At 38.5% G+C, this 27,601-nt stretch overlaps 2 protein-coding genes across 5 annotated transcripts in view; one reads left to right on the plus strand and one right to left on the minus strand.

Annotated features, from left to right (window-relative positions):
• Window positions 1-18,961: 18,961 nt before the first annotated feature.
• Window positions 18,962-27,601, minus strand: part of LOC110058006 (phosphoglycerate kinase 2-like) — an 88,896-nt gene continuing 80,256 nt past the window's right edge. For 2 of the 3 annotated variants that reach the window (XM_020764598.2, XM_089272866.1), the window contains exons 13-14: window positions 22,976-23,074; window positions 18,962-19,725 (exon numbers count right to left, since the gene is read on the minus strand). In XM_020764598.2, the coding sequence (XP_020620257.2) occupies window positions 19,685-19,725; window positions 22,976-23,074 (140 nt within the window). In that variant the 3' untranslated portion in view covers window positions 18,962-19,684. Of the gene's footprint in view, window positions 19,726-22,975; window positions 23,075-24,297; window positions 26,789-27,601 lie in introns of those variants that run through there. The other variant, XR_016201838.1, reaches the window with a different exon arrangement.
• LOC149103155 (uncharacterized) lies at window positions 23,371-24,923 on the plus strand. Of its 2 annotated transcripts, none has more exons than XM_089272869.1 (5): window positions 23,371-23,872; window positions 23,993-24,043; window positions 24,133-24,235; window positions 24,354-24,594; window positions 24,701-24,923. In XM_089272869.1, exons 1-5 carry the CDS (start codon window positions 23,465-23,467, stop codon window positions 24,921-24,923), a joined length of 1,026 nt encoding a protein of 341 aa, XP_089128995.1. In that variant the 5' UTR covers window positions 23,371-23,464. The 2 variants fall into 2 exon arrangements, with proteins under 2 accessions (XP_089128995.1, XP_089128994.1); XM_089272868.1 differs by having other exon boundaries at window positions 23,372-23,872; window positions 24,130-24,235.

Consider the following 27,601-nt stretch of genomic DNA (forward strand, 5'->3'; position numbering starts at 1 on the left):
TACTCGCAAAATTGCAAATAAATTAATTACCGTCGCTTCTGGCGAAATAAACTTGGGAAGTAAACACCATCTTATTTGTCACCCATCGAAAGTGAAAGCTGCAACTTCAACGCATTCCATGGCTGACGTAATACCTTTTTTAGCGTATTTATTATTCCGTTTGAATCCAACGCTTCGATAAAACCAAAAGAAGATATATTTTACCCACAACAAAGAAAACAATATCCGTAAAATTGTCCTTGTATTAATGTTTTCACACCTTTTAGCGAATAAACATCACACGTTGCGTGACTCAAAATTTGGCCGAGAGGAAGTTTGGGTCTGGTCACCGACAGAAAAAAAAAAACAAGAAGATCTGTTAGATCTTATAACCGCGCTTTTAAAATTTAACTGTTTTCTTAGCACTACAGTCGCAACGCACTGCACATTCGAAAGTAATCCTTGATGATTCATTGATTACTGCAGACATCACATCACTTGATCAACACAAACTGTGCTATTGCACCATCAGTCGTAGCCGTTGTGAAATCTCCGATGACGTATTAGTCTTAATCGGGAACTTTCTTCGGGATATGTATGGGCATGAAGATACGAACACTATTAACAACAGCTTTCTTTCTTAAAAGCCAAGTTTAAATTTCATTTTTTCCTTGAGTAAAGGACTGGCAAAGAAGTCACACGAGTCACATAATTTAAGAATTCCGTTATCCACGGCTATCTTTAGTACGGCGGTTATTGCCCTACCAATGACGTAGTCCTTGCATGTCCAGACATGTTCTTTGCTTGGCTTGCAAATATTTCATTTTCCTTCCGATCTATGAAGTCGCTGCGATGAAACAGCCAAAGAATTTACTTCATTTGCCTAAAACCACGAGAAATAGTCGCAAACTTGCAAATAAATTAATGACCGTCGCTTCTGGCGAAATAAACTTCCAAAGTAAACACGATCTTATTAGTCATGTCGCGAAAGTGAAAGCTGCAACGCCAACGCATTCCATGGTTGACGTAATACGTTTTTTGAGCGTATTTATTATTCCCTTTGAATCTAACGCTTGGATAAAACCAAAAGAAAATATATTTTACCCACAACAAAGGAAAAAATATCCGTAAAATTATCCGTGTATTAATGTTGTAACAGCTTCTGGCGGTAAAAACATCACACGCTGCGTGACTCGAAATTTGGCCGAGCGGAGGTCTGCGTCTGGTCACCGACAAAAAAACACAAGAAGATCTGTTAGATCTTATAACCGCGCTTTTAAATTTTAACTGTGTTGTTAGCACTACAGTGGCAATGCAGCGCACATTCCAAAGCAGTCCTTGATGATTCATTGATTACTGTAGACACCACATCACTTGATTAACACAAACTGTATTATTGCACCATCAATCGTACTCCTAGCCATTGTGAAATCTCCGATGACGTAGTGTTCTTAATCTGGAACTTTCTTCGGGATATGTATGGGCATGAACGATACGAACGCAACAATAATAACGCTATTAAAAGTCAGGATTAAATTTAATTGGTTTTTCAATGAGTAAAGGCTAGCAAAGTGGTCACACGAGTCACATAATTCAAGCATTACGTTATTCACGGTTATCTTTAGTACGGTGGTTATTTCCCTGCCAATGACGTAATCCTTGCACGTTCTGACATGTTCTTTGCTTGACTTGCAAATATTTAATTTTCCTTCCAATCTATGAACTCGTTGCGATGAAACAGCCAAAGAATTTACTTCATTTGCCTAAAACCACAAGAAATACTAGCAAAACTTCAAATAAATTGATGACCGTCGTTTCTACCGAAATAACCTTAAAGTAAACACCATCTTATTTGTCACCAAGGGAAAGTGAAAGCTGCAATGTTAGCGCATTCCATGGCTGACGTAATACTTTTTTTTTACCGTGTTTATTATTCGATTTGAATCCAACGCTTGGATAAAACCAAAAGAAAATATATTTTACCCACAACAAGGAAAGCAATATCCGTAAAATTGTCCGCGTATTAATGTTTCAAGAGCTTTTGGGGAACAAACACCACACGTTGAGTGACTCGAAATTTGGCCGAGCGGAGGTCTGCGTCTGGTCACCGACAAAAAACAAGAAGATCTGCTAGATCTTATAACCGCGCTTTTAAAATTTAACTGTTTTCTTAGCACTACAGTCGCAACGCAGTGTACATTCCAAAGCAATCCTTGATGATTCATTGATTACTGTAGACAGCACATTACTTGATGAACACAAACTGTATTATTGCACCATCAATCGTAACCGGTGTGAAATCTCCGATGACGTAATAGTCTTAATCTGGAACTTTCTTCGGGATAAGTATGGGCATGAAGATACGAACACTATTAACAACAGCTTTCTTTCTTAAAAGTCACAATTAAATTAAATTGTTTTTTCCCTTGAGTAAAGGGCTAGCAAAGAAGTCACACAAGTCACATAATTCAAGAATTGCGTTATCCACCGCTATCTTTAGTACGGTGGTTATTTCCCTACCAATGACGTAATCCTTGCACGTTCTGACAAGTTCTTTGCTTGGCTTGCAAATGTTTAATTTTCCTTCCGATCTATGAACTCGCTGCGATGAAACCGCCAAAGAATTTACTTCATTTGCCTAAAACCACAAGAAATACTTGCAATATTACAAATAAATTAATGAACGTCGCTTCTGGCGAAATAAACGTGCAAAATAAACACGATCTTATTTGTCACGTGGCGAAAGTGAAAGCTGCAACGTCAACGCATTCCATGGCTGACGTAATACCTTTTTTTAGCGTGTTTATTATTCCCTTTAAATCCAACGCTTTGATAAAACGAAAAGAAAATATATTTTTTCCACAAAAAAGAAAACAATATCCGTAAAATTGTCCGTCTATTTATGTTTTAACGGCTTCTGCCGCGAAAACATCACACGTTGCGTGACTCAAACTTTGGCCGAGCGGAGGTCTGCGTCTGGTCACCGACAAAAAAAAACAAGAAGATCTGTTAGATCTTATAACCGCGCTTTTAAAATTTAACTGTTTTCTTAGTATTACAGTCGCAACGCAGTGCATATTCCAAAGCAATCTTTGATGATTCATTGATTACTGTAGACATCACAGCACTTGATCAACATAAACTCTATTATCGCACCATCAGTCGTAGCCGTTGTGACATCTCCGATGACGTAATAGTCTTAATCTGGAACTTTCTTCGGGATATGTATGGGCATGAAGATACGAACACTATTACAAACCGCTTTCTTTCTTTTAAGTCACGATTAAATTTAATTGTTTTTTTCCCTTGAGTTAAGGGTTAGCAAAGAAGTCACACGAGTCACATAATTCAAGAATTGCGTTATCTACGGCTATCTTTAGTACGGCGGTTATTTCCCTACCAATGACGTAATCTTTGCACGTTCTGACACGTTCTTTGCTTGGCTTCCAAACATTTAATTTTCTTTCCGATCTATGAACTCGCTGCGATGAAACAGTCAAAGGATTTACTTCATTTGCCTAAAACCGCAAGAAATACTCGCAAAATTACAAATAAATTAATGACCGTCACTTCTGCCGAAATAAACTTGCAAAGTAAACACGATCTTATTTGTCACGTAGCGAAAGTGAAAGCTGCAACGTCAGCGCATTCCATGGCTGACGTAATACTTTTTTTCAGCGTATTTATTATTCCCTTTAAATCCAACGCTTTGATAAAGCGAAAAGAAAATATATTTTACCCACAAAAAAGAAAACAATATCCGTAAAATTGTTCGTGTGTTTATGTTTTAACAGCTTCTGGCGGAAAAACATCATACGTTGCGTGACTCAAAGTTTGGCCGAGCGGAGGTCTGCGTCTGGTCACCGACAAAAAAAATACAAAAAAAAATAACAAGAAGATCTGTTATATCTTAAAACCGCGCGTTTAAAATTTAACTGTTTTCTTAACACTACAGTCGCAACGCAGTGCATATTCCAAAGCAATCTTTGATGATTCATTGATTACTGTAGACATCACAGCACTTGATCAACACAAACTCTATTATCGCGCTATCAGTCGTAGCCGTTGTGACATCTCCGATGACGTAATAGTCTTAATCTGGAACTTTCTTCGGGATATGTATGGGCATGAAGATACGAACACTATTACAAACCGCTTTCTTTCTTTAAAGTCACGATTAAATTTAATTGTTTTTTCCCTTGAGTTAAGGGTTAGCAAAGAAGTCACACGAGTCACATAATTCAAGAATTGCGTTATCTACGGCTATCTTTAGTACGGTGGTTATTTCCCTACCAATGACGTAATCTTTGCACGTTCTGACACGTTCTTTGCTTGGCTTCCAAACATTTAATTTTCTTTCCGATCTATGAACTCGCTGCGATGAAACAGTCAAAGGATTTACTTCATTTGCCTAAAACCGCAAGAAATACTCGCAAAATTACAAATAAATTAATGACCGTCACTTCTGCCGAAATAAACTTGCAAAGTAAACACGATCTTATTTGTCACGTAGCGAAAGTGAAAGCTGCAACGTCAGCGCATTCCATGGCTGACGTAATACCTTTTTTCAGCGTATTTATTATTCCCTTTAAATCCAACGTTTTGATAAAGCGAAAAGAAAATATATTTTACCCACAAAAAAGAAAACAATATCCGTAAAATTGTTCGTGTGTTTATGTTTTAACAGCTTCTGGCGGAAAAACATCATACGTTGCGTGACTCAAAGTTTGGCCGGGCGGAGGTCTGCGTCTGGTCACCGACAAAAAAAATACAAAAAAAAATAACAAGAAGATCTGTTAGATCTTAAAACCGCGCGTTTAAAATTTAACTGTTTTCTTAACACTACAGTCGCAACGCAGTGCATATTCCAAAGCAATCTTTGATGATTCATTGATTACTGTAGACATCACAGCACTTGATCAACACAAACTCTATTATCGCGCTATCAGTCGTAGCCGTTGTGACATCTCCGATGACGTAATAGTCTTAATCTGGAACTTTCTTCGGGATATGTATGGGCATGAAGATACGAACACTATTACAAACCGCTTTCTTTCTTTAAAGTCACGATTAAATTTAATTGTTTTTTCCCTTGAGTTAAGGGTTAGCAAAGAAGTCACACGAGTCACATAATTCAAGAATTGCGTTATCTACGGCTATCTTTAGTACGGTGGTTATTTCCCTACCAATGACGTAATCTTTGCACGTTCTGACACGTTCTTTGCTTGGCTTGCAAATATTTAATTTTCCTTCCGATCTATGAACTCGCTGCGATGAAACAGTCAAAGGATTTACTTCATTTGCCTAAAACCACAAGAAACACTCACAAAATTACAAATAAATTAATGACCGTCACTTCTGCCGAAATAAACTTGCAAAGTAAACACGATCTTATTTGTCACGTAGGGAAAGTGAAAGCTGCAACGTCAGCGCATTCCATGGCTGACGTAATACCTTTTTTCAGCGTATTTATTATTCCCTTTAAATCCAACGCTTTGATAAAACGAAAAGAAAATATATTTTACCCACAAGAAAGAAAACAATATCCGTAAAATTGCCCGTGTATTTATGTTTTAACAGCTTCTGACGGAAAAACATCACACGTTGCGTGACTCAAAGTTTGGCCGGGCGGAGGTCTGCGTCTGGTCACCGACAAAAAAAAAAATAACTAGAAGATCTGTGAGATCTCGTAACCGCGCTTTTAAAATTTAACTGTTTTCTTAGCACTACAATCGCAACGCAGTGTACATTCCAAAGCAATCCTTGATGATTCATTTATTACTGTAGACACCACATTACTTGATCAACACAAACTGTATTATTGCACCATCAGTCGTAACCGGTGTGAAATCTCCGATGACGTGATAGTTTTAATCTGGAACTTTCGTCGGGATAAGTATGGGCATGAAGATACGAACACTATTAACAACAGCTTTCTTTCTTAAAAGTCACAATTAAATTAAATTGTTTTTTCCCTTGAGTAAAGGGCTAGCAAAGAAGTCACACAAGTCACATAATTCAAGAATTGCGTTATCTACGGCTATCTTTAGTACGGTGGTTATTTCCCTACCAATGACGTAATCCTTGCACGTTCTGACAAGTTCTTTGCTTGGCTTGCAAATGTTTAATTTTCCTTCCGATCTATGAACTCGCTGCGATGAAACCGCCAAAGAATTTACTTCATTTGCCTAAAACCACAAGAAATACTCGCAAAATTACAAATAAATTAATGAACGTCGCTTCTGGTGAAATAAACTTGCAAAGTAAACACGATCTTATTTGTCACGTAGCGAAAGTGAAAGCTGCAACGTCAACGCATTCCATGGCTGACGTAATACCTTTTTTTAGCGTATTTATTATTCCCTTTAAATCCAACGCTTTGATAAAACGAAAAGAAAATATATATTGTCCACAAAAAAGAAAACAATATCCGTAAAATTGTTCGTGTATTAATGGTTTAACAGCTTCTTGCGCAAAAACATCACACGTTGCGTGACTTACAATTTGGCCGAGCGGAGGTCTGCGTCTGGTCACCGACAAAAAAAAAAATTATAAACCCCGGGTAAACCTAGAACCGCGCTCGGCCCATGGCCGCGCGGTTATAAATAAACCATGGGTAAACCATGAACCGCGCTCGGCCCATGGCCGCGCGGTTAATGAATGAAGAAGCGAAAGTTCGTCACGCGGATGAAGCTATAGCTATCGTCTAAGGCGGGCAAAATATTCGTAGTAAGAGAAAAGAAAGGTTCTGTAAAAATTTCGGAACTTGACAGCAATAACAGGGATGTTGACAGAGACTCTTCTGATGAGTCCGATATCGACGAATCGTCGGACTCATTCACACTATTTGAAATATTATCCAAACAGAGTTGACCACACAGTTGCTCCCCGCGCTTTCTTTTGTTTGTTTTCTTCGCTCAGCCACTCTAGCGTTCGTATCGTTTTTAGTCTTCCCCATTTTGCCAGAACAGCTTCAAGAAAAACCGAGCTACAGAAAAATTATCTTCCTTCGGTGCCTTGAGCGCATTGCGAAACACAAGGGTTTTTTTAGAGATTCGCGCGTAAATTTCACCAGGAGCTTAACGGTGGTAAACTTTCCCTACACTGATTAGCTCAGTTATCTGAGAACCCAGTTGAAGGTGTTTGTGGGCAGAGTTTGTTTGCGAAGCATAAGATTTTTCTTAGTGCTGTTTTCTCGAATAAATTCTTTCACTTGAAGCAGACACTTTAGAGAGTTATAACTCAAAGGGAATTTGTTCAATTGCCCTCAAATTTGGACATTAGCTAGTTTAACATATAAACTACAAAAGCGTGTCGGGGAATTGTTAATTTCGAAATACTTTTTCTTCGAATGCGATTCTTGTACAATCACTCCACATTTTTTAAATCCTATTTCGAAAATGTTCTGTAACTTTTTACTACAATTGAATATGCCAAAACGCAGACACGTTTTTAAAGCCCTTTGAGCCCTGAAACCGAGGAAAAAATTAAATTGGCGAAAAACGAAATTCGTTTTGACTTGTAGCTTTCGAAAGGTGATTCGGGCGCTCGCAGTTAATGGTCATGAAAAATTCGACAATTCATTTTATTTCGAAATTGTTGGCATAGTTTGATAGCCAGCTCTATAAGCTTTAATTTGATATAGGGGTTTAGGTATCCACAGCTTAAACTGCACGCGCTACATCGCTTGGACGAGAGACACCCCTGAAGGTATACTGTAACCTTAAGCGCGCATCTTCGATCTCGCTATATTTTATTTTAATCATCGGATAGCTGTTCTTAATTAGCGTTATAAACACTTGATCTTTCAACAGAGAATTATTGAACTTCCAAAGGCCCGGGCTGCGCTTATTTATGGCCATTTTAGTACCCAATCTGATCGCTCTGTGGTCGGGAGCTATTGAGATTTTGATATCAGCCACGGAGACAAGGTGACCCCACGATGTTGTGATGAGAAAGTAATCAATCCTCGACTTCATTTTTTAAAAGTGCCTTAGATTCATGTAAAGCTTCCCATTTGGATTCTTTACGCTTAAAATGTCAAGAAGTCCGAATTCCCTAGAGAGCGCCAACACCTGTTCGTGATAAGCGGTAGGCCCCCATGGAATACCACCGCTTTTGTCAATAGCTTCCAAAGCGACATTCCAATCTCCACCGAGAAAAAGTTCGCTAATATTTGCATTTGAACGTAAAAATCTATTCAATGTTGAAATAAACCGTAGCTGCAGATCAAGATTGTTCGGAGCATAAATATGACAGAGTGAGACTTTGGTAAAATTAAAACTTATGTTAACCAAAACTATCCGACCATCAACATCGGAACACTGAGATTTAATTAAAAGATTACATGCTGACGGATTCAAAAGGATGCAAACACCTTTTTGGCGATTAGTACCATGGGAGAATAACATTTCTCCTCCCCATTCGCTTTTCCAGATCAATTCATCTTTTGGTTCTGAATAGGTCTCCTGAAGAAAATAGCAGTGACATTTTTTATCCTTATGATAAGAAAAGATGCTCCTTCGCTTTCGTTGATTTTTTAAACCTCTCACATTTAAAGAAATTATTTTGTAAACAGTTGAGTCACGCATATGAATTTAAATAATTATGGCAATTAAAAAAGCAATAAAATAAAATAAGGGAAAGATGAACAAATAAAGATAAGCTTTCGAAACCTCGAGTTCAAAGGTCCCTGCTTGCCAACTACATGTATACACTCTATTTAAGCCTAGATGTAATCGAGAACTTCAACACAATAAATTTTTTTAGGAGTACCTTCTGGAGACGTTTTGACGTAGATCTAACCATCTAAAGTCCAAATACTAAGAAGAGTTCTATCCCGTCTGCGTCTGTTGGGTTCTGCTACTATGTCCTTTCTGTACGATGTTAGGTTTTCATGAATGAAGATTCGGCTTTCTACAGAATAAGAGTAGCTTGGATGGATATCCGAGATCTTCACATTCTTGAGCTTGGTTCGTTCCTGTAAAGTTTGGACTTGGTCTGGTGGCTAAGGAATTTAACCAAAATTGGTTGTGGCCCTTTGTTGAGTTTCAATTTATGACAAATTTCAACGTCACTGGGTACGATGGTGATGTTGAGTGCGCCCGGGTACAGGTTTTCCGGAATTCCATGAATTTCTAATGAATTCTTCCTCGGAAGTCAAATGGAAAGGTCCATTTCGGTTTCTTCCGACCGGAATATTCGGGATCACCTCTGGAGGTTGTTCACTTATTTCGCTCGGACCGGTCCGACCGAAATTTGCCGTTCCATTTTTGACAAACTGGTTCACTGCCCTACTTCTCTTCACTTATGTAGGGAATTCGGAAAAGAAGTGAAAACTGGCAAGAGTCCGATTCCTCTTGGTTGGCCCGGTTTGATCGGAAAATGTCGTTCCATGTAATAAATACCGTCTTAAGGCATTATGCCCGTTTTTGGATTTTTTGGCGGAAATATTTCCAGGCTCGCAAAAAAAGACTCGCGGCTCGTGGCTCGAGGCTCGGGCTTGCAGGCTCGCAAAATAGCCTCCTTCATTTCTTCAAGAAATATGAGAAGCAACGGTTGTGCTGTTCATTTGGTTTTTTGCATTCCTAAGTGCATTCTTACTGAAAAATGTTACACACCACTGTAAAATGTTACACACCAAACAAAAATTATATGACATTGCACGTTGCCTTTTTACCTACAAGAAGAAATTGATAGAAACTGTCTTTGCATCGATGACATCCATAACAACTAGTGAGACAATCTCACAAAGTGCAGAGTGTAATGTATAGCTCTGACGCAGTACCCACGACACAGTTCCTATATAACCCCTACTATTCACTCCTGGTTTGTAATGACCTTGCTAGTCAGCTAGGGATTTTGATGAGACATAATCTTAGCAGTGTATATGTTTGATGTGTGTATTTTCATTCACAGTCCAAGCACAACTTACAATTAATTATCGTTTGTGAACACAGCTCTCGATGTTTTACGTTGATTTTTTGCTCATTTTAAATTAAACAAGAAGATCTGTTAGAACTTATAACCGCGCTTTTAAAATTTAACTGTTTGCTTAGCACTACCGTCGGAACGCAGTGCACATTCCAAAGCAGTCATTGATGATTCTTTTCTTACTGTAGACATCACATCACTTGATCAACACAAACTGTATTATTGCACCATCAGTGGTAGCCGTTGACAAATCTCCGATGACGTAATGGTCTTAATCTAGAACTTTCTTCGGGATATGTATGGGCATGAACGATATAAACGACACGATAATAACGCTATTAACAACAGCTTTCTTTCTTAAAAATCATGGTTAAATTTAATTGGTGTTTTCCACGAGTAAAGGGCTAGCAAAGTAGTCACACAAGTCATATAATTTAATAATAAAACTCTATCCCGACCCATGTACCGATTTTGTTCACTCCAGTGACCACAGATTGAAAATGTGACAGAAAATTGGCGTTACTTTCGATTCTCACCAAATTTGGACAGTGGGATGATCTCATCATTAGCCAATTACAGGCCATTTTTCAGCTCTTTTCGTCATATCCCCTCTCGGGAGAATTTTGTCAAGTTAGCTAATTTAGTATGGAAGCCACCGCGTCCGCGAAATGTTTATTTGCTCGAAATTGGGGCAAAATCTTTCGGAGATGGAATTCAGGACATTTGTAAGGGTACAGAAAGTAATTTGGGACCAGTTGCTGGCTTGTAAGGCTGAATTTATCCAGAAGTAAGCTGTATTTTCGTTTTTGTACCGAAAGCCACGCGATGAAATATTGAGAATATTGGCTGCGGCCGCACTGAGAGAGTTAACTAGGTTTATTTTTTAGAAACCTGGTTAAAAATTCTAAACAACTTAACTCGGTTAAAGGTTGGTTATAATTAAATAACGGGGTTATATTTTATGAGCGGCCACACTGAAATGGGTTAAGAAGTGTGTTAAACTCAATTGACGTCATGAGATAAACCAACAAAATGGCAGAGTTGGAGGACCCTGTTCAGTCTGTTGTTATATTCTCGATTCATTTTCTTTGTTTTTGTTTCCTTTCTCTCCACTCACGGCCAAGGCAGTCCCTCTTCCTTCTAATGCGCACTACGCAAATTTCTAAGGCAGGTCTTTCAAACATGATGTTAATTTCGCGTAAACGTCAGAGTGTTCTCCATCGCCGTCGAATCGTCCTCGAGTCTGGGTATATCCGAGAGACCAGCGATGGTTTGGGGAAATCCATAGGAATCCTGCCATACATGACTTTTTTAGAGAGCACTTTCGAATGAGCTTCGACTCTTTTCACGCCCTTTGTCGTATTCTGTCGCCATTTACGGCTTGTTGTGCTGTCTTGTTCTGTTTTTTTTCTTGGTCTTTTTTGTAGCCCGCCGAGGCCAGTCTTTCGTCTAGATCAGTTGAAAAAAGTTCGAAAAAGATGTTCCCATTCAAGTTTAAGCTCTCAGGCGATAATTCTGGAGTTTTTTGGCCGAAACGTCGGCTTTGTTATTTTCGTGTTTTTCGGTTGCTATGGGCGACCGTGGCTTCCTTTGTTAGGGCAAGTCTGGGGAGTGAGGTGACAAAAAAAAATTCTAATTAATTCTGGTTTTGTTCGATTTCGATGAAATTTTAACACGATAAAGCTGGATTGTTAAGGAATAGATTTACCGTCTGCCGATGTATGGTAGCTATTAACGCTAAAGTGATATATCGTTTCGAAGTCAGGGTTTTGAAGAGATTTCTTTGCAACATGTGGATTCGGCGTGATTTTGTAAACGGAGGTTTTTGTTGACCCTGAAGGAAAAAATATCCGGAAAAGGTCATTTCATCGACGATTCCAACGAATATAAATATGTATGTGTTCCGAGCTAAATTTCTGGTGAAAAAATATAATTTTTGACGAGCGCTGGGTTTTTAATTTTTTCCCGCGAAAGTCAGTATCGGAGATGAGATTTATTAATGTTTCAACAGCTTTTGGCGAGTAAACATTACAGGTTGCGTGGCTCAAAATTTGGCCGAGTGGAAGCTTGGGTCTGGTCTCCGACAAATCTAAACAAGAAGATCTTTAAGATCGTATAACCGCGCTTTTAAAATTTAACTGTTTTCTTAGCTCTACAGTCGCAATGCAGGGCAGATTCCAAAGCAGTCTTTGATGATTCATTGATTACGGTAGACACATCACTTGATCAACACAAACTGTACTATTGCACTACCAGTCGTAGCCGTTGTGAAATCTCCGATGACGTAATGGTCTTAATCTGGAACTTTCATCGGGATATGTATGGGCACGAGGATACAAACACTATTAACAACAGCTTTCTTTCTTAAAAGTCACGATTAAATTTAATTGTTTTTTTCCCTTGAGTAAAGGGCTATTAAGGAAGTCACACGAGTCACCTAATTCAAGAATTGCGTTATCCACCGCTATCTTTAGTACGGTGGTTATTTCCCTACCAATGACGTAATCCTTGCACGTTCTGACAAGTTCTTTGCTAGGCTTGCAAATATTTAATTTTCCTTCCAATCTATGAACTCGCTGCGATGAATCAGCCAAAGAATTTACTTCATTTGCCTAAAACCACAAGAAATACTCGGAAAATTGGAAATAAATTCATGACAGTCGCTTCTGGCGAAATAAACTTGCAAAGTAAACACGATCTTATTTGTCATGTAGCGAAAGTGAAAGCTGCAACGTCAACGCATTCCATGGCTGACGTAATACCTTTTTTTAGCGTATGTCTTATTCCCTTTGAATCCAACGCTTGGATAAAACCGAAAGAAAATATATTTTACACACAATAAAGAAAACAATATCCGTAAAATTGTCCGTGTATTAATGTTTCAACAGCTTTTGGCGAGTAAACATCACAGGTTGCGTGACTCAAAATTTTGCCGAGTGGAAGTTTGGGTCTGGTCACCGACAAAACTAAAAAGAACAAGATCTGTTAGATCTTATAACCGCGCTTTGAAAAATTAACTGTTTGCTTACTACTACAGTCGCAACGCAGTGCACATTCCAAAGGAGTCCTTGATGATTCTTTTGTTACTGTAGACATCACACCACTTGATCAACACAAACTGTACTATTGCACCATCTGTCGCAGCCGTTGTGAAATCTCCGATGACGTAATGGTCTTAATCTGGAACTTTCTTCGGGATATGTATAGGCATGAACGATACGAACGATATGAAGATTCGATAACAACACTATTAACAATTGCTTTCTTTCTTAAGTCAGGATTAAATTTCATTGGTGTTTTCCACGAGTAAAGGGCTGGAAAACTAGTCACACCAGTCACATAATTTAAGACTTCCGCTATTCACGGCTATTTTTAGTACGGTGGTTATTTCCCTACCAATGACGTAATCCTAGCATGTTTTGACATGTTCTTTGCTTGGCTTGCAAATATTTCATTTTCCTTCTGATCACCGAACTCGCTGCGATAACACAGCCAAAGAATTTACTTCATTGGCCTAAAACCACAAGAGATACTCGAAAAATTGCAAATAAATTAATGACCGTCGCCTCTGCCGAATTAAAACTAGCAAAGTAAACACGATTTTATTTGTCACGTAGCGAAAGTGAAAGCTGCAACATCAGCGGATTCCATGGCTGACGAATACCTTTTTTTTAGCGTATTTCATTATTTCCCTTCGAATCCAACGCTTCGATAAAACCAAAAGAAAATATATTTTACCCAAAGGAAAGAAAATAATATCCGTAACATTGTTCTTGTATTAATGTTTCAACAGCTTTTGCAGAGTAAACATCACAGGTTGTGTCAACCTGTGATGGCCGAGTGGAAGCTTGGGTCTGGTCACGGAGAAAACTAAAAAAAACAAGATCTGTTAGATCTTATAAGCGCGCTTTTAAAAATCTAACTGTTTCCTTCGCACTACAGTCGCAACGCAGCGTACATTCCAAAGCAATCCTTGATGAGTCATTGATTACTGTAGACACCACATCACTTGATCACCACAAACTGTATTATTGCACCATCAGTCGTAGCCGTTGTGAAATCTCCGATGACGTAATGGTCTTAATCTGGAACTTTCTTCGGGATATGTATGGGCGTGCACGATATGAACGATATGAACGATTCGATAACACTATAAACAATTGCTTTCTCTCTTAAAAGTCATGATTAAATTTCTTTGAAGTTTTCCACGAGTAAAGGGCTAGAAAAGTAGTCACACGAGTCACAATTTAAGACTTCCGTTATTCAAGGCTATTTTTAGTACGGTGGTAATTTCCCTGCCAATGACGTAATCCTTGCATGTTTTGACAAGTTCTTTGCTTGGCTTGCAAATATTTAATTTTCTTTCCGATCTATGAACTCGCTGCGATGAAACAGCCACAGAATTTACTTCATTTGCCTAAAACCAGAAGAAATACTAGCAAAACTTGAAATAAATTGATGACCGTCGCTTCTGCCGAAATAACCTTGCAAAGGAAACACCATCTTATTTGTCACCTAGGGAAAGTGAAAGCTGCAATGTTAGCGCATTCCATGGCTGACGTAATACTTTTTTTTAGCGTGTTTATTATTCCATTTGAATCCAACGCTTGGATAAAACCAAAAGAAAATATATTTTACCCACAACAAAGAAAACAATATCCGTAAAATTGTCGGCGTATTAATGTTTCAAGAGCTTTTGGCGAACAAACACCACACGTTGCGTGACTCGAAATTTGGCCGAGCGGAGGTCTGCGTCTGGTCACCGACAAAAAAAAAAATAATAAACCACGGGTAGATTATGAACCGCGCTTCGCCCATGGCCGCGCGGTTAAAAAAAAAATAAAATAAACCATGGGTAAACCATGAACCGCGCTCGGCCCATGGCCGTGCGGTTAATAATACATTTAAGTAGCGAACGTGACAATTTTACTCTTCACGAAAAGGTTTGTAACTTGATACTTTTGTTTTCCTCGCAAAGGTATGTAACCTAAAACTCTTGTTTTCTCGAAAACACACGGAAGATGTGCTAGTATTCTTTTCACAGCTGAAGATAAATGGAAGAAAGTAGAATGTCGGATGAAGAAATGGAAGAGGAACGATTTGCTTTATTTAAAACGGAATTTTTCTTTTGATTGATAAACAGGAACTAATCTAATTATCAAACTGTCACGGAACAGCAGGTTCTGTTGCCACCTTTGGCGTTAACAATAAAACCACTTAAATTTAAAATACACACTGATATCGAGTAATAATACTGAGGGGCGTTTCAACGAGAGGTATTGAAAGTAAACAGCACTACTTGAGCGAAATTATATCCTTCATCGGTGAACGAGTCCCCTCAGAGACCGAGGGGACTCGTTTGCTAATTCCAAAAGACACGCAGTCACAGTAGCATCCTTGCATAGTGCTAACTACGCTAGAACGCATACATATGACTTATTAGGGTTCTACCAGAAGGAAAAGCGCATAACGTTAGTGAGTGATCTTGTCTGAAATGTATCTTCCGCCCAATATGTAGTTCACACTAACGCTTATTAATCTGCGCATGCGTTTGGAGCAAATATTGGTTTTGTTCTAAAGAGAAGAATACCACAAGGAGAGCAAGGGGCTTTCTGAAACATAAATAGCTTTTAGCAGAGCGCAGGGAAGTAACGTAGGTACATACACCACCTATTTTACATAGTGCTCACAAGTACCTACCCCATCCTACCCCGTTGCTGCAAGTCTAATTAATTAATTGAAATTAAGTAATTATACAAACATTTAAGTGCCATAGTGCCTTATTGCCATAGTACTTTAGCGACGTCAACCTCCAAACCATCCCAATAGTGCACTCTGCACTAAACATAGGCACGCAAGGCGTGCAAGAGTTATTTTTTGTGAACTAAAAGTTTTGGAGATGGGAGCGTTCATGGAACTGTTTACAGTAATGCTTTGGTCTGTTTGACAGGTTTTTTTGGTTGCGATGTACGGCGAGAAAGAAATGGTAAGATAACTAAACAGTAAGCCATAAAATGTTTGACTGAACAAACTACAGTAATCTGACACGTCTCCAGATTACTGTAGATACCATCTTATTTTCTAACAGGAAGTTTGATTCGTTCTTTGATACAACCCACACTGTGATTGGTGTGACAAGCGCACATGCATAACTCCCTCACTCACCGATCACAAAGCCCTTCCAACCGCCAAGAGGAATTTTTGCTCAAAAATACTCAAGTTAAGAGAACTTTTCGCATTTCATACCAGTCGTGAGTTTACCCTTTTTACACAACACAACGCAACAACACTACTTCACCGAAAATAGAAAGAAAGAGCAAAAAACCCTCTCTGACACGTTGAAAGTCTGATTTAATTAACTGGGACTTTAACTTGTTGCCACGCAGTCTTCAAAGAACATTTGAGCAGTTTTCATACTTTTTACCTTTAAAAATATCGGACTGAAATGAATGTCATAAAATGTCCATCAAACAAAAATATTAAACTGCTACTGCAGAGACATCACATCTTAAACCTAGTAGTAGAGCGGCTCAATTCGAAAACGTATCTAATGGGAAAGGCTCACCCTTCATCGCATGCTCGCTGTTATATGCCAAACACCATGTTACTTTGACTGATTATCCAGTTGCAAATGATCATCGAACCCGCCCACAAAATCCTCAGCCTAACCCACAGAAAATGTCGAAGCCCAATATATGAATGCTTCCTCCTCTTTTATAGAAGAATAAATATGGCCGTTCTGAACTGTATCGGGATCAAATCTTCTCACATACCATTTACCTTTACAACAAGAAGTTTGATTGGCTGTTTATAGTAGATCCAATCTGATTGGTGTGACATACACACATCTCTCACTCATTCACCCACTCACTCACTCATCCACTTATCCGTCCATAACATACCCCGACGCGCCGACTAAGAGGTTTTTTTTTTGCAAAAAAAATAGCTCAAAAATGTGAATTTATACACTGCTTGGCATTGCTCTGAAATGTTGTTTCCTCAGGGGTCCCCATAGAAACTTTTCGTCCGTGTCCGCAATGATCTTTATCATATTGAAGAGGTTTCTAAAGTATGACAGATTTCTTTCTGGTAAAACATTACATTAAAAAGCTGGTAACTTGTAGCGAATTTTTGCAGTAGAAATTTATCGATTACTTATCGATGTTGATAATGTTAATGGGGCTGGAAAATTACTCATCGATGTTGAGATGTTGGCGCTGGAGGAGATCAGAGCTTTTCTCATGCTGTCCTTTCCGTGTAATTCAGCAGAACTTTGCGCCGAGCTGCATTTTCTTACTTCCAATTTTCTTTCCTCCGTGTTACTTTTTAGGTACGACCGCTTCCTCACCTGAAAGTACAGCAGGTTTACGAAGAGTTTTAAAAGTAAGCTAAATTGCTGTCTTCCGATGGAAACGTTGACGAAAAAGGGCAGGTTGGCTTCAGTAAAGAATTGTCGTCTTCTTAAAGTTCTGCCAAATCGTCTTCATCCCATTCCTCAAAAAAAATCTTCAATATCCATAGTTTGGTCACTTTACTGTGCAGCGTAAACAAAGTTGCTGCTAAAATGTCGCTTGCGACAGTGACGTCACGAATTTCCACCATGTTGGAACAGGTGACGCGAGCTAGTTTCCAATTCAGTCTCTTTACTCGCCATGGTGTGGCTAATACAGGAAACAGAGGAGTCCTATTTGATCTTTTTTCCAGTTAAATTCGCCGTACAGTTGTGGCGCGAATCGACTTTTTGTTGCCACTTGATCGGTCTTCCACCTGTTTACAATTAAAGATGGCAGCCTGTAGCTCACGCATCGTACAAGCCACAAAATGCTGCCGTGTCTAATAAAGCTGCGCAGTCTGTAGGCCAAGAACTTCAGGCACTGCTCTTTGTTCTCACATCTTCTTGCATGACAGCTTGAAATAGCTCTGTTGGGTTTGCCTTGTGGTATTTCGGTGATAGCATCAAAACTTGAATTTTCGATTCTCAAAACCCCTGATGTATCACAGGATTATAGTTCTGTTTAAATGCTTGTAAATACTTCACGTTGAATTCATGACAAAAAAATCCACAAACACGTTACGATGTTCTTGGCGTAACAACACTGCGATATCGATGAAAACCACGCGATTTTCGGTTCTATATTACTGTACTATATTACTGAAAAACGCGCGCTAGTTTCTGATTGATGAATCTGTCGACAGTTGATGAAATTGGATTACATGGAAACTGGTGGGCATAATGTAAATGATAATAATAATGATGATGATGGATAATAATAATAATAATAATAATTAGATTTTTAATCCTAGTTCTAGTTTTAAACCTTAGTTTTAGTATCACGTTTTTAGCTTTTATTACTTCAGTATTTTAGACATTTAATGTATATTCTAGACTTTTATCTTCTAGAGGACCCTCCTGAAAACTACCTCTATGTGATTGGAGGCCTCCTCTTTTAATATTAGTTTTATTATTATATTATCATTAACTTTCGAGAGAAACATCGGGAGTATAATTGTTCATGCTCCTTTTACGACCTTTCACGACTTTAAAAATGCTGCGTTTCCAGATATTCATCTAAAAGAAACAAATTGCTTTTAAGATTGCTAACAGAACAAATGTTATGAACTGACGAATTCTACGACGTCATTAACATCGATGACGATGTCATTAACAGTAAAAATTTTACTTATTTGCAGGCGTTAACGGGGAAGAGGTAGGAAGCCAAAAAACGCGAGGAAGAAGGGGAAGGAACCCTGCGATAAGAACCGCGCTTTTGACATTATGCCCACCAATTTCCATGTAATCCGATTTCATCAACTGTCAATTACTGTCAACAGAATCACCAATCAGAAACTAGCGTGCGCTTTTCAGTAATTTAGTACAGTAATATAGAACGGAAAATCGCGTGATTTTTAGGAAAAGAAGAGTCGCATGTTTTTCATCGATATCGAAGTGTTGTTGCGCCAAGAACATCGTAACGTGTTTGTGGATTTTTTTTTGTCACGAATTCAACGTGAAGTTGCTTTTTTTTGCGTAAGGAAGATTACGTAAACATTGTGACAGTTCGCTAAGATTGTTCTCCTTTTAATACATTTCGATCTTTATTTAAAGAAATCAACTTCTCGACCAGTGAACTAGCCTTTCGTCCTTTTGTTCTTTTTCAAAGGCAATTACACGAAAGTCTAGTCGAAAATTATCGAGAGAATCGTCAGCGCTTTATGAGAAACCTGTTGAACAATAAGTGTAATTTCCAAAGGTACTCCTATTGTTTGGGCATTAGTTTTCTTTCAACAAGGATTTAAGATGTAGGTGTATTGAAAAATACGGAAATCTTGCCAACTACTACTTCAATTTTTGTCACTCCATATTCATTTTATTTTAAAATCTCTTTTTTAGTGATATACCTGTAAACTAGCTGGAGAACTACTGTAGCGCACCACCATGGCTAAGCGTATGTACTGCTCAGATCTTAATCATCAAAAAATGATGTTTTTAAACCGTCAGCTGTCTACCCCGTTGAGACCTCCTTGCGGTGAGTTTGATTAAAACTGAACATCGCCATATCACTTTTCCGATCAGATATATTGGTTCGTACAACTACAATTTGAGACGAAATTTCAGGATTATTTACGGCAGAAAAATAATATTTGCTCTTTGAATGTTGCTGTAAGATTTGTTTGAGAACTTAACCAGCTAGCAGTCTAACTAAATGTTATATTTAAAATCAGTTTACTCTAAGTTCTTGCTGTTTGTAGCCTACAGATGACTATTGCCTAGTCAGGCATTTGATAAGGCGGCAACACCTGGGAGAGTTTTACCTGTGGAGGAAAAAAATAACACTGCGTTTAGAGATCTTTTTTTAAACTGTGATTCGTTCGTTGGGTAAAACAAAATCAACATATGATACCCAGTTTGCCCTTCTACACTCTCCAAGTTACATACATTTTATGGTCTTTTATATAACTAGCTGTTATTGCACAGTTTATCTCATACAACTGTAGTCAAACAATATTAGAAACAGTTCCACCTGTATGAAGCTGACAGCAAAAGTGACATTGTTTTAAGCGGACAGTACCCAAACTCCCAAAACTCATTTCCCTTATTTACTGCTAATAATCTCCCATTAACCAGAAACCATTACACGGGACCGTTGATGCCTAAACAGGGGTCGAATCAGTCATTTCTATTGCTAAAACTGACTCAGGATCTATTAAATGAATGCTGGTATCAGGATTCTACAACCCAACATGTCTGAAAAGATTGGTATAAGTTAATGTTGCTGGAGCATACTCGTTATCATGGAAACAAGGACCTCTCGTAACATTAGTGATGTTATTGACCTGTTTCTAGACTACGAGTAGGCCCTCTTTCGCTTAGCCCGTCGGGCGTGACGCGAAAGAAAACGGCGAGAAAAAGAATGGCCGCGCGAAATCCTGGGGGCGAGGAGCGTGAAAGGAGGGATCACCGCCTAAGCCAGGTCCGGAGTTTGAATTATGCGTTGCTTTCACAACGAAAAACTATGATTACTTATGTTAGGAGTGTTGATAACGCGTTGTCAACGTTCAAGATGCGTGTGACGTCTTGCAGGAATGTTTATCTCGCTTTCCGACAATAGAAAGCTTTGAAACCGGAGCAAATCGAAGCGTTGGAATCGCGCTTCGCAAGCCGCTTCGCTTCGCGTAATCGCTTCGATTCCTTGTAAGATAAGGCATCCGATCTTAAATACTCCCACACAAAGTCTTATAATTTTGTCATGACCACTACTACGCAAATTTATGATCATTGCTCACAGCTTGTGTTTGGGCCACCTGTGGGAACTCCTAAAATTGATTTAGCTTTTCCTCGCTTGTAGATGGCTAGAACAAAATGTGGCATACTGTGTACAAACCATTAGGCGAGTGTGTCACTGATGTTCTTACCACATGACGTCTTCAGTGATCTATTTCTCAACAGACGCACGGCAACACAGACTCTACATTACTTACAAAAACATTTCGGGCGCTAACATTTAGGACGTTTAACTGATTTTCCGACTGAAACAGCGTCTGTTGATAGTTTTACTGTGCCGACGAGAAAATAACACAAATTCTATAAAGCAGTTACGTATCTCAAGCGGTGTCTCCACTAGAGTTCGCTCCATAAGGGAAAGTAAAGCAATGTTATGGTGAATTGGTCGTAAAGCGGCAGTTAAATGTGTATTGGAATTAAAAAAATTAGCCGTTGTGGAAAGTTGAGTTTGAGATTTTTTGTGTGGTTTTTCAAGTGTTTTACTTCAGCCAGACTTGAAGTTTTAGTTCGAAGTACAGCGATGTTTCTTGTGACGTCACGAGCTCTGTGACGATTACCGTGGTTTTCAATGTGAGGAGAGAAAATTAGATAATTAAGTATGTTTTACATATTCGCTTTCGCTATAAGAAAATATCGAAATCTGACATAGATATATTGATTTTAGTTCATTTTGCATTTCTAAATTAGAGGTTACTGTTCCAGTTCATTAACCGTAACAAACACCTGCTCTTTTGTTGTGGAATCATAACTGTAATAAGCGTTGAACTGTAATTATCAACAACATCCAAATGCATCTCAATATGGTCAAAAACATCTCATGGCACAGGAAATGTTCACTTACGCAAAACCGAGCTGAGAAAAACTGAGAATTTTTCTGGGTAACCTGCTGCATAAAACTTCACACTGCGTATGGCCCTATATAGCTGCCGCCTTGTCAAACTCGCGTTGGCAATTATTAAAATTATTATGTATAATGTTAACTCATAGCTTTTTTCATATCACTCACGCTTATAAATGCTAACAACAAAAAGAAAGTTTTGTCTGTTTGTAATTTTGACCATCGGTACCTAATTTGTACTAAGGGCCTGTTTACAAGGAGGGAGGGTTACCCTAGCAAGCAGGCTAACCCTAGCAGGAAAGCAAAAGATAGCCCGGGTTTACAAGCAAAATTTCACAGGTAGGGTAACCCTACAACCCGGGACAACCTAATGCGCGGTTAAACTCAAAGGGTCTGGAAACAAGTAGAAAGTTAACCCACGTAGGCGTGTTAACCCTACCTGGAGTGTTTACAAGGCAAAAGGTTAACCCACCTGCCAGGGTAACCCTAGCACCCACATAGGGAAACCCGCCTACCCAGGAATCGAATTCAAAACTTTGTAGTAACGAAACAGTCTTTAAGAAGCGTTTCAGGAGCAAACTTCTAAGGGATTTTTTAGGATGTAATTGACATAGGGATGAGTAGTTATGTAATAGATATAGTGATGAGTAGGTTTTTATTTTTTAATCTTGTAAATAATTTAAATATCTATGTAAATTATTACTTTATAATTACTATTGTTCCTGAAAAGCCCCAAGTATTCATTCATATTCATTCATCCAGGTAACCCTGGCTGCCTTGTAAACACGACAAAGAGAAAAAGAGGAAATGTGTGAGTGCTACTGGGTAACCCTCTCTCCTTGTAAACCCTCCTTGAAAACTCTCTCGCCTTAATGTAATGTAGCAAATGATTGTATAAATATTATATGTAGCTTTGTAATGGTTTTAGTTTTTTTCTTTCTTTTCCTTTTGTTTTTTCAGTGGTATATACAGTGCGTTTACAGAAACCGGGGCCACCCAGACAATGAAAACCAATGAGATGGCAGAACTGAAACAACAGATTCAAACATTTTCAAATCCCGCCAATCAAATGGCTGGCACAAAACAATGAATTTTAAAGCCATTCCGGTTAGCCTAAATATTAGTTTGGTTAACCTGAATAGCACCTGGTTGACCTAAATAGCTACCCGAGAAATTTTGTTAGCTTGTGTTTAGACTTAAAACCAGTAGGGATCAACTCTGTTTAGTATAAAGAGCACTCTGGTTAGCCTAAATTAGTTTGATTAGTTTGTGGTTTATAGCCTTTTTATTGGAGTTAGGGATCCTGGCTCGCCTGGGTCACATTTTAGTAACATTCTGTAATTTTAATTGTACTGTACTGCAATTATTATTTTTTTTTTAAGTAAAAAAAAAATAAAAATATTAACAAGACACGATGAAACGCTATGGTTAAACAGTATTACCCTCCAGCAGTTCAAGGGAAGCACCTCCCCCAGTGCTCACATGGCTGACAAGATCTTCTGTACCATACTTAGCACAACAAGTGGCTGTATCTCCTCCACCTGAGAGTCAAAATGTCCATTGTTATGGTCTAAAATATAACAGCTGCCACAAAATGTAATAGAAACCAAAATGCGATAAAAACTTCCCCAAAATGTACTACTAACGACAGAGCTGAAAAACGACTGCGCATGCTCATTCGCGCGCGCCGAGAAACTGGGAAAGACAACATAAAACCATAGCAACGTATACGTAAAATGGCGGCATTTTTGAAAAATTTAAGAGCGCTGAGAGTTTTCGCTTGGGCTAAGGTGTAAGTAAAAAGGTTAAGCTTGAAACTTTCCTTCAAGACCGGTCGATATTAGTTCTAAAACATATCTCCTGAACACCACACTTCCATCCTTGAACACTCATCGAAATTTTGCCGCGAAGTCGGAGTTCGTGCCGCGAAAATGCGGCTCGTGTTGCAGATTATGTTAATGAGTTTGATGTTCACGGAAACTTCCGGTGAGCGGACCTGTTGGTACCACAGAAAAACCAGAAAAGGTGAGGAATGCAAAGGGAAAATGCGGAGGTTCAATGCTGCAATAGCAAGGTATGTCGGTGGCACTACAAACAGCTGGGCATGTACTCGACACTGGACCAGAATAAACCGCGAAGCACATGGTTTTTGTGCATGTCCACTTCCTGTGCACTCAACTGATATTTCAGCCAACATACCAGCGAGGTTTTATGAAATGTTTGACCGCATCGGACGCACTACGAGTGGTTACCGTCCTGGTGTGCGATGGTGTTCCAGTTGTAGGAAAAATGCAGACCAATTGTTTAAAGATGAACAAGATTACAGCCCTCCTCGAAAGGTATGGTTACTGGGAGGTTACAATAAGAACGCCCTTTAAAATGAGTGGCACATATTTCCGAGTTTCTTGTGACATGCAAATGTAAAACCGGTACAAATAAGTTCCTTTTGATGATTTCAGAGAAAAAGTACTGATGTGACATTCCATCACACCTCACCCATGCCAAAACAGGTACTTCTCATAATTTTGTATCATATTTGATGCCAGCTATGTAAAATCAGTTCGAAATAACAAACCTGTCGTTGCATTCCTCCTAGAAGTCACCGGAGGAAATGGATTTGTTGCTCAGAAAGGAGACAAAAAAGTGCTGCACCTTGCAAACACAGCTTCATGTGGCAACACAACAGCTCGCAGAGATAAAAGGTGTTTTTACTGTTTTGAAGCTGCTTGAATTAAAATTTAGCATCATAACAAAAACTCTATACTTCTCACAAAAATATTTTAATTCTTGTCATGGTTGATTTTTCTACATGTATTACAGAGTCAACAATTGAAAAGAAGTTGGAAGCATTTCAAAAGGCCCTGTACAGACATCAAATAACCACCCCAGACCAGAAAATTTACAATTCAGAGGCAATGAAACAGTTTACAGACAAAAATAGCCCTGGACTCTTTGAGGACATCCTTAACTGTTTAAGTGGAAGAAAAAGCTTGTCCAACAGAAGGAGAGAGATGCAAGAGCAGAGAGTGGTGTCCCTTCTCCACATAATGGCCTGTTTTAGGTAACAAACTTTAAATGAAGTGAGCTACCTGTAAGAAAATTGCTTTTCATTCATTGTTCATAGAGGTTGTAACAATGGAAGCAAATTACTTTTACCTACATAACAGGTCACAAAAAACATCTGCACTGCAAAAGGACAGTGGCTTATACGCAGCTAGTTGTGGCATGTCCTTGCAAGGCCTGTCTGCTGGTCAGATTTTAGGATACAGCACCACGCCTAGGAATGTGCAGCAGTTAAAAGCAGACCTTGCTAAAGATCATGCCAACTACATATCACAACAGTTGCAGAGAGTAAATGAGGTCAGTCTGCAAATAAATAAGCAATTCTAATCAACAAATGGCTTCATGCACACCACCAAAAAATATTATTGAAAAAAAAAGCCATTTTGGCTAATTAATTTTCTTTCTTGTCTTTGTCTGGAATAATATATTAAAATTAATAGAGCAGTTTTCAATTGAGTGTGGAAAGTAATCAGACAATATTAATTTGGTTTTGGTTTCGCGTTTACTACGGTTTGAAATCAACTGAGTAGAGTAATGTAGTCTAATAATAATAGACTACATTACTGAAGTCAGCCACTGTCAAACCATCGTTTGGCTCTGATTTAAGTCACTCAATTGAAAACCACTCTATTAACTACTTAATTATGGTTTTTACACTCTGTCTTTCCCATCAGCTGACATGCTTCATGTCTTAATGGTTGATGACTTCCACAACATTCACTCATTTCATACACCAGCACAACTTGCTAGGACAAATGTGGTACACATGGCATCCTGTATAGCAGATGTGCATCCCACAGTCAGTGCAGTACCCTGCCCATCATCATCCTTACACAGACAAGTAGTGATCAATGTAAATGGCCAACAGAAGACCTGCCTTGGTGGAATACATGTCCCATCTGTCCTGGAAATACTAACAAATGACTTAATGAATATGCAAAACCAGTTTTTGGACCAGCTACCACAAAATATGCAAAGCATTGACCCTGGGAGACTACAGGCAGCACTGCGAGAACTAAGGCTAGTATAATTTATAATGTTTATAAACAGCAGCCTGTTTGTGAATATAAAGTGACCTGTTATAAATATCAAAAGAGTGAATATCACCAGCGTTCAGCAATTTTAATAAACCAAAAATTATTGGAAATTGGCATTTCAAGAATAACAATAGTTATAGAAATGCCAGCAACAATAACATTTTTATTTGTTATTCAGGGTGTACTCAGATCCAACAATGCAAGACCTCGAGACACTGGAGACATGTATGTTGATTGATGAGTTCGAACAAGATCTAAAAAGCATGGACAACTACAAAACAACCCTAGAACGTGTACTTAATAAATACCCTGAACTTCAGCTGTACAGCAAGAAGTACGTTCTGCCACTGCCAGCTGATTGGCCAGGATGGTACTATCCCAAAAAGCTAATAGCAAGTGGATGGAATCCCAGCATTGGAATAATACCAGAGCAAGGGCCATTTCACATGTGCCTCAATGCCTATGAAGATGTTGTTTCAAATTTCAAATTTTTTTTTGATAAACTGTTTTCAAGTGTCTTTGGAGGCACTTTGGCATCTAAACCAAACCCTTTAAGAAATCATTATGTGTGACTGCTACATTAGTGGGTTGGCAACTTGTATGAGCAAAAGTTCTGGAAAAGTTTGCAAACTGCAAGCAACATGAATTTGTGACAATTTTGCACTTACTTGAACATGTTGTGCCTCTCATCTTTTAGCAGTACAATATTTTCAGAAGTGGCAATCTAAAGCTATATGAGATGGTCATGGCACAGTTGGCAATTATTTTCATCGGCTGGAGAAGGAAGCATTATAACAAATCAACCTTGTCATTTTTGAGTGACTGTGCATATCAGTGTAAATATCTTCCGGCATACTGGTCTAAAAAGGCCAGTATTCTCAAGTTGATAACTGAAAAAAGGTAGAAGTCTGGCATTCTGTTCTAAGAAGAAACACTGAAAAGTTTGAAGATGCAAAAAGCATTGAAGATACTGCTAAATCACTAGCATCATCAGGGTTTCTTAGCGAATTTGTCCAGTCCTTTGTTCCACTGTAACACCGTGGTCAGCAGAGTGAATCCAACTTGTGGCTTGTTGCAGGGAAAAGTGCAGAATTTCTTCTTGATCTGTTTAAGAGCATTTCACAGAACTGCCACAAATCATAACAGGTAACAATCCTGAAAATAAAAAAAAGTCATAAAATTAATAAATACAGAAGTCTAAACCATTTATTATACCATCATAAAACAATACAAGAATTTGATGATGCGAGAAAAATTGAAAAACACAAGCTGCAAGCAAGCATTTTCCACATTTCTAAAGTATTGTCAAATTCCTGAGGTGTGTTAAGACAGTTTAAGTAAAACGCGTGGTTTAGGCTTCTTTATATGATTCTTAGATATGTAGGATAAGGATATGCAGACATAGATATAAAATGTACCAAACAATAGAATGAATATTAAAATAAACAAACATAATTAATGAATACTGATAACATCTCTGACTTAAAAAATGGAAAAAAAAAAATTACCAAAATTACTAACACCATGTTTTCCTCATAATAAATGTGCATGTACTACTGACATGTACATAATTTAATTTTTCAACATTTTTTATATTTGACTCAGGTTGAACGCCCAGTTGTAAATAGTGGAAGACCAAAAGGGAAGCCACAGTACCATCTCCCAACGTTTGAAACCGCAGTAGACACCAAGTGTTTTCCACTAAGTTATAATCTCGATGATGTAGAGCCAGGCCAACAACCTCACCCAGATATTTATTGTGATTTTCCAACTTGCACAAGAGAAACAGAAGCAATGCCTGTACTTTTATTGCACTTTTGTTTAGCAAAATGTTCTTTTCAGAAAATGTTCAAATTCCTCTGCTCAACAGTCCACTGAGCCAGACATGGGTGTACCAGCTAATTGTGCAAGGGATTTTAGTGGGTAACAGCATCTATGACTCAGTGACACAAAACATTCCTCAAACAT

This window comes from Orbicella faveolata, unplaced genomic scaffold (genome assembly GCF_042242905.1).
Source record: "Orbicella faveolata isolate gen_17 unplaced genomic scaffold, um_ofav_v1 contig_35, whole genome shotgun sequence".
Classification (NCBI taxonomy): Eukaryota; Metazoa; Cnidaria; class Anthozoa; order Scleractinia; family Merulinidae; genus Orbicella; species Orbicella faveolata.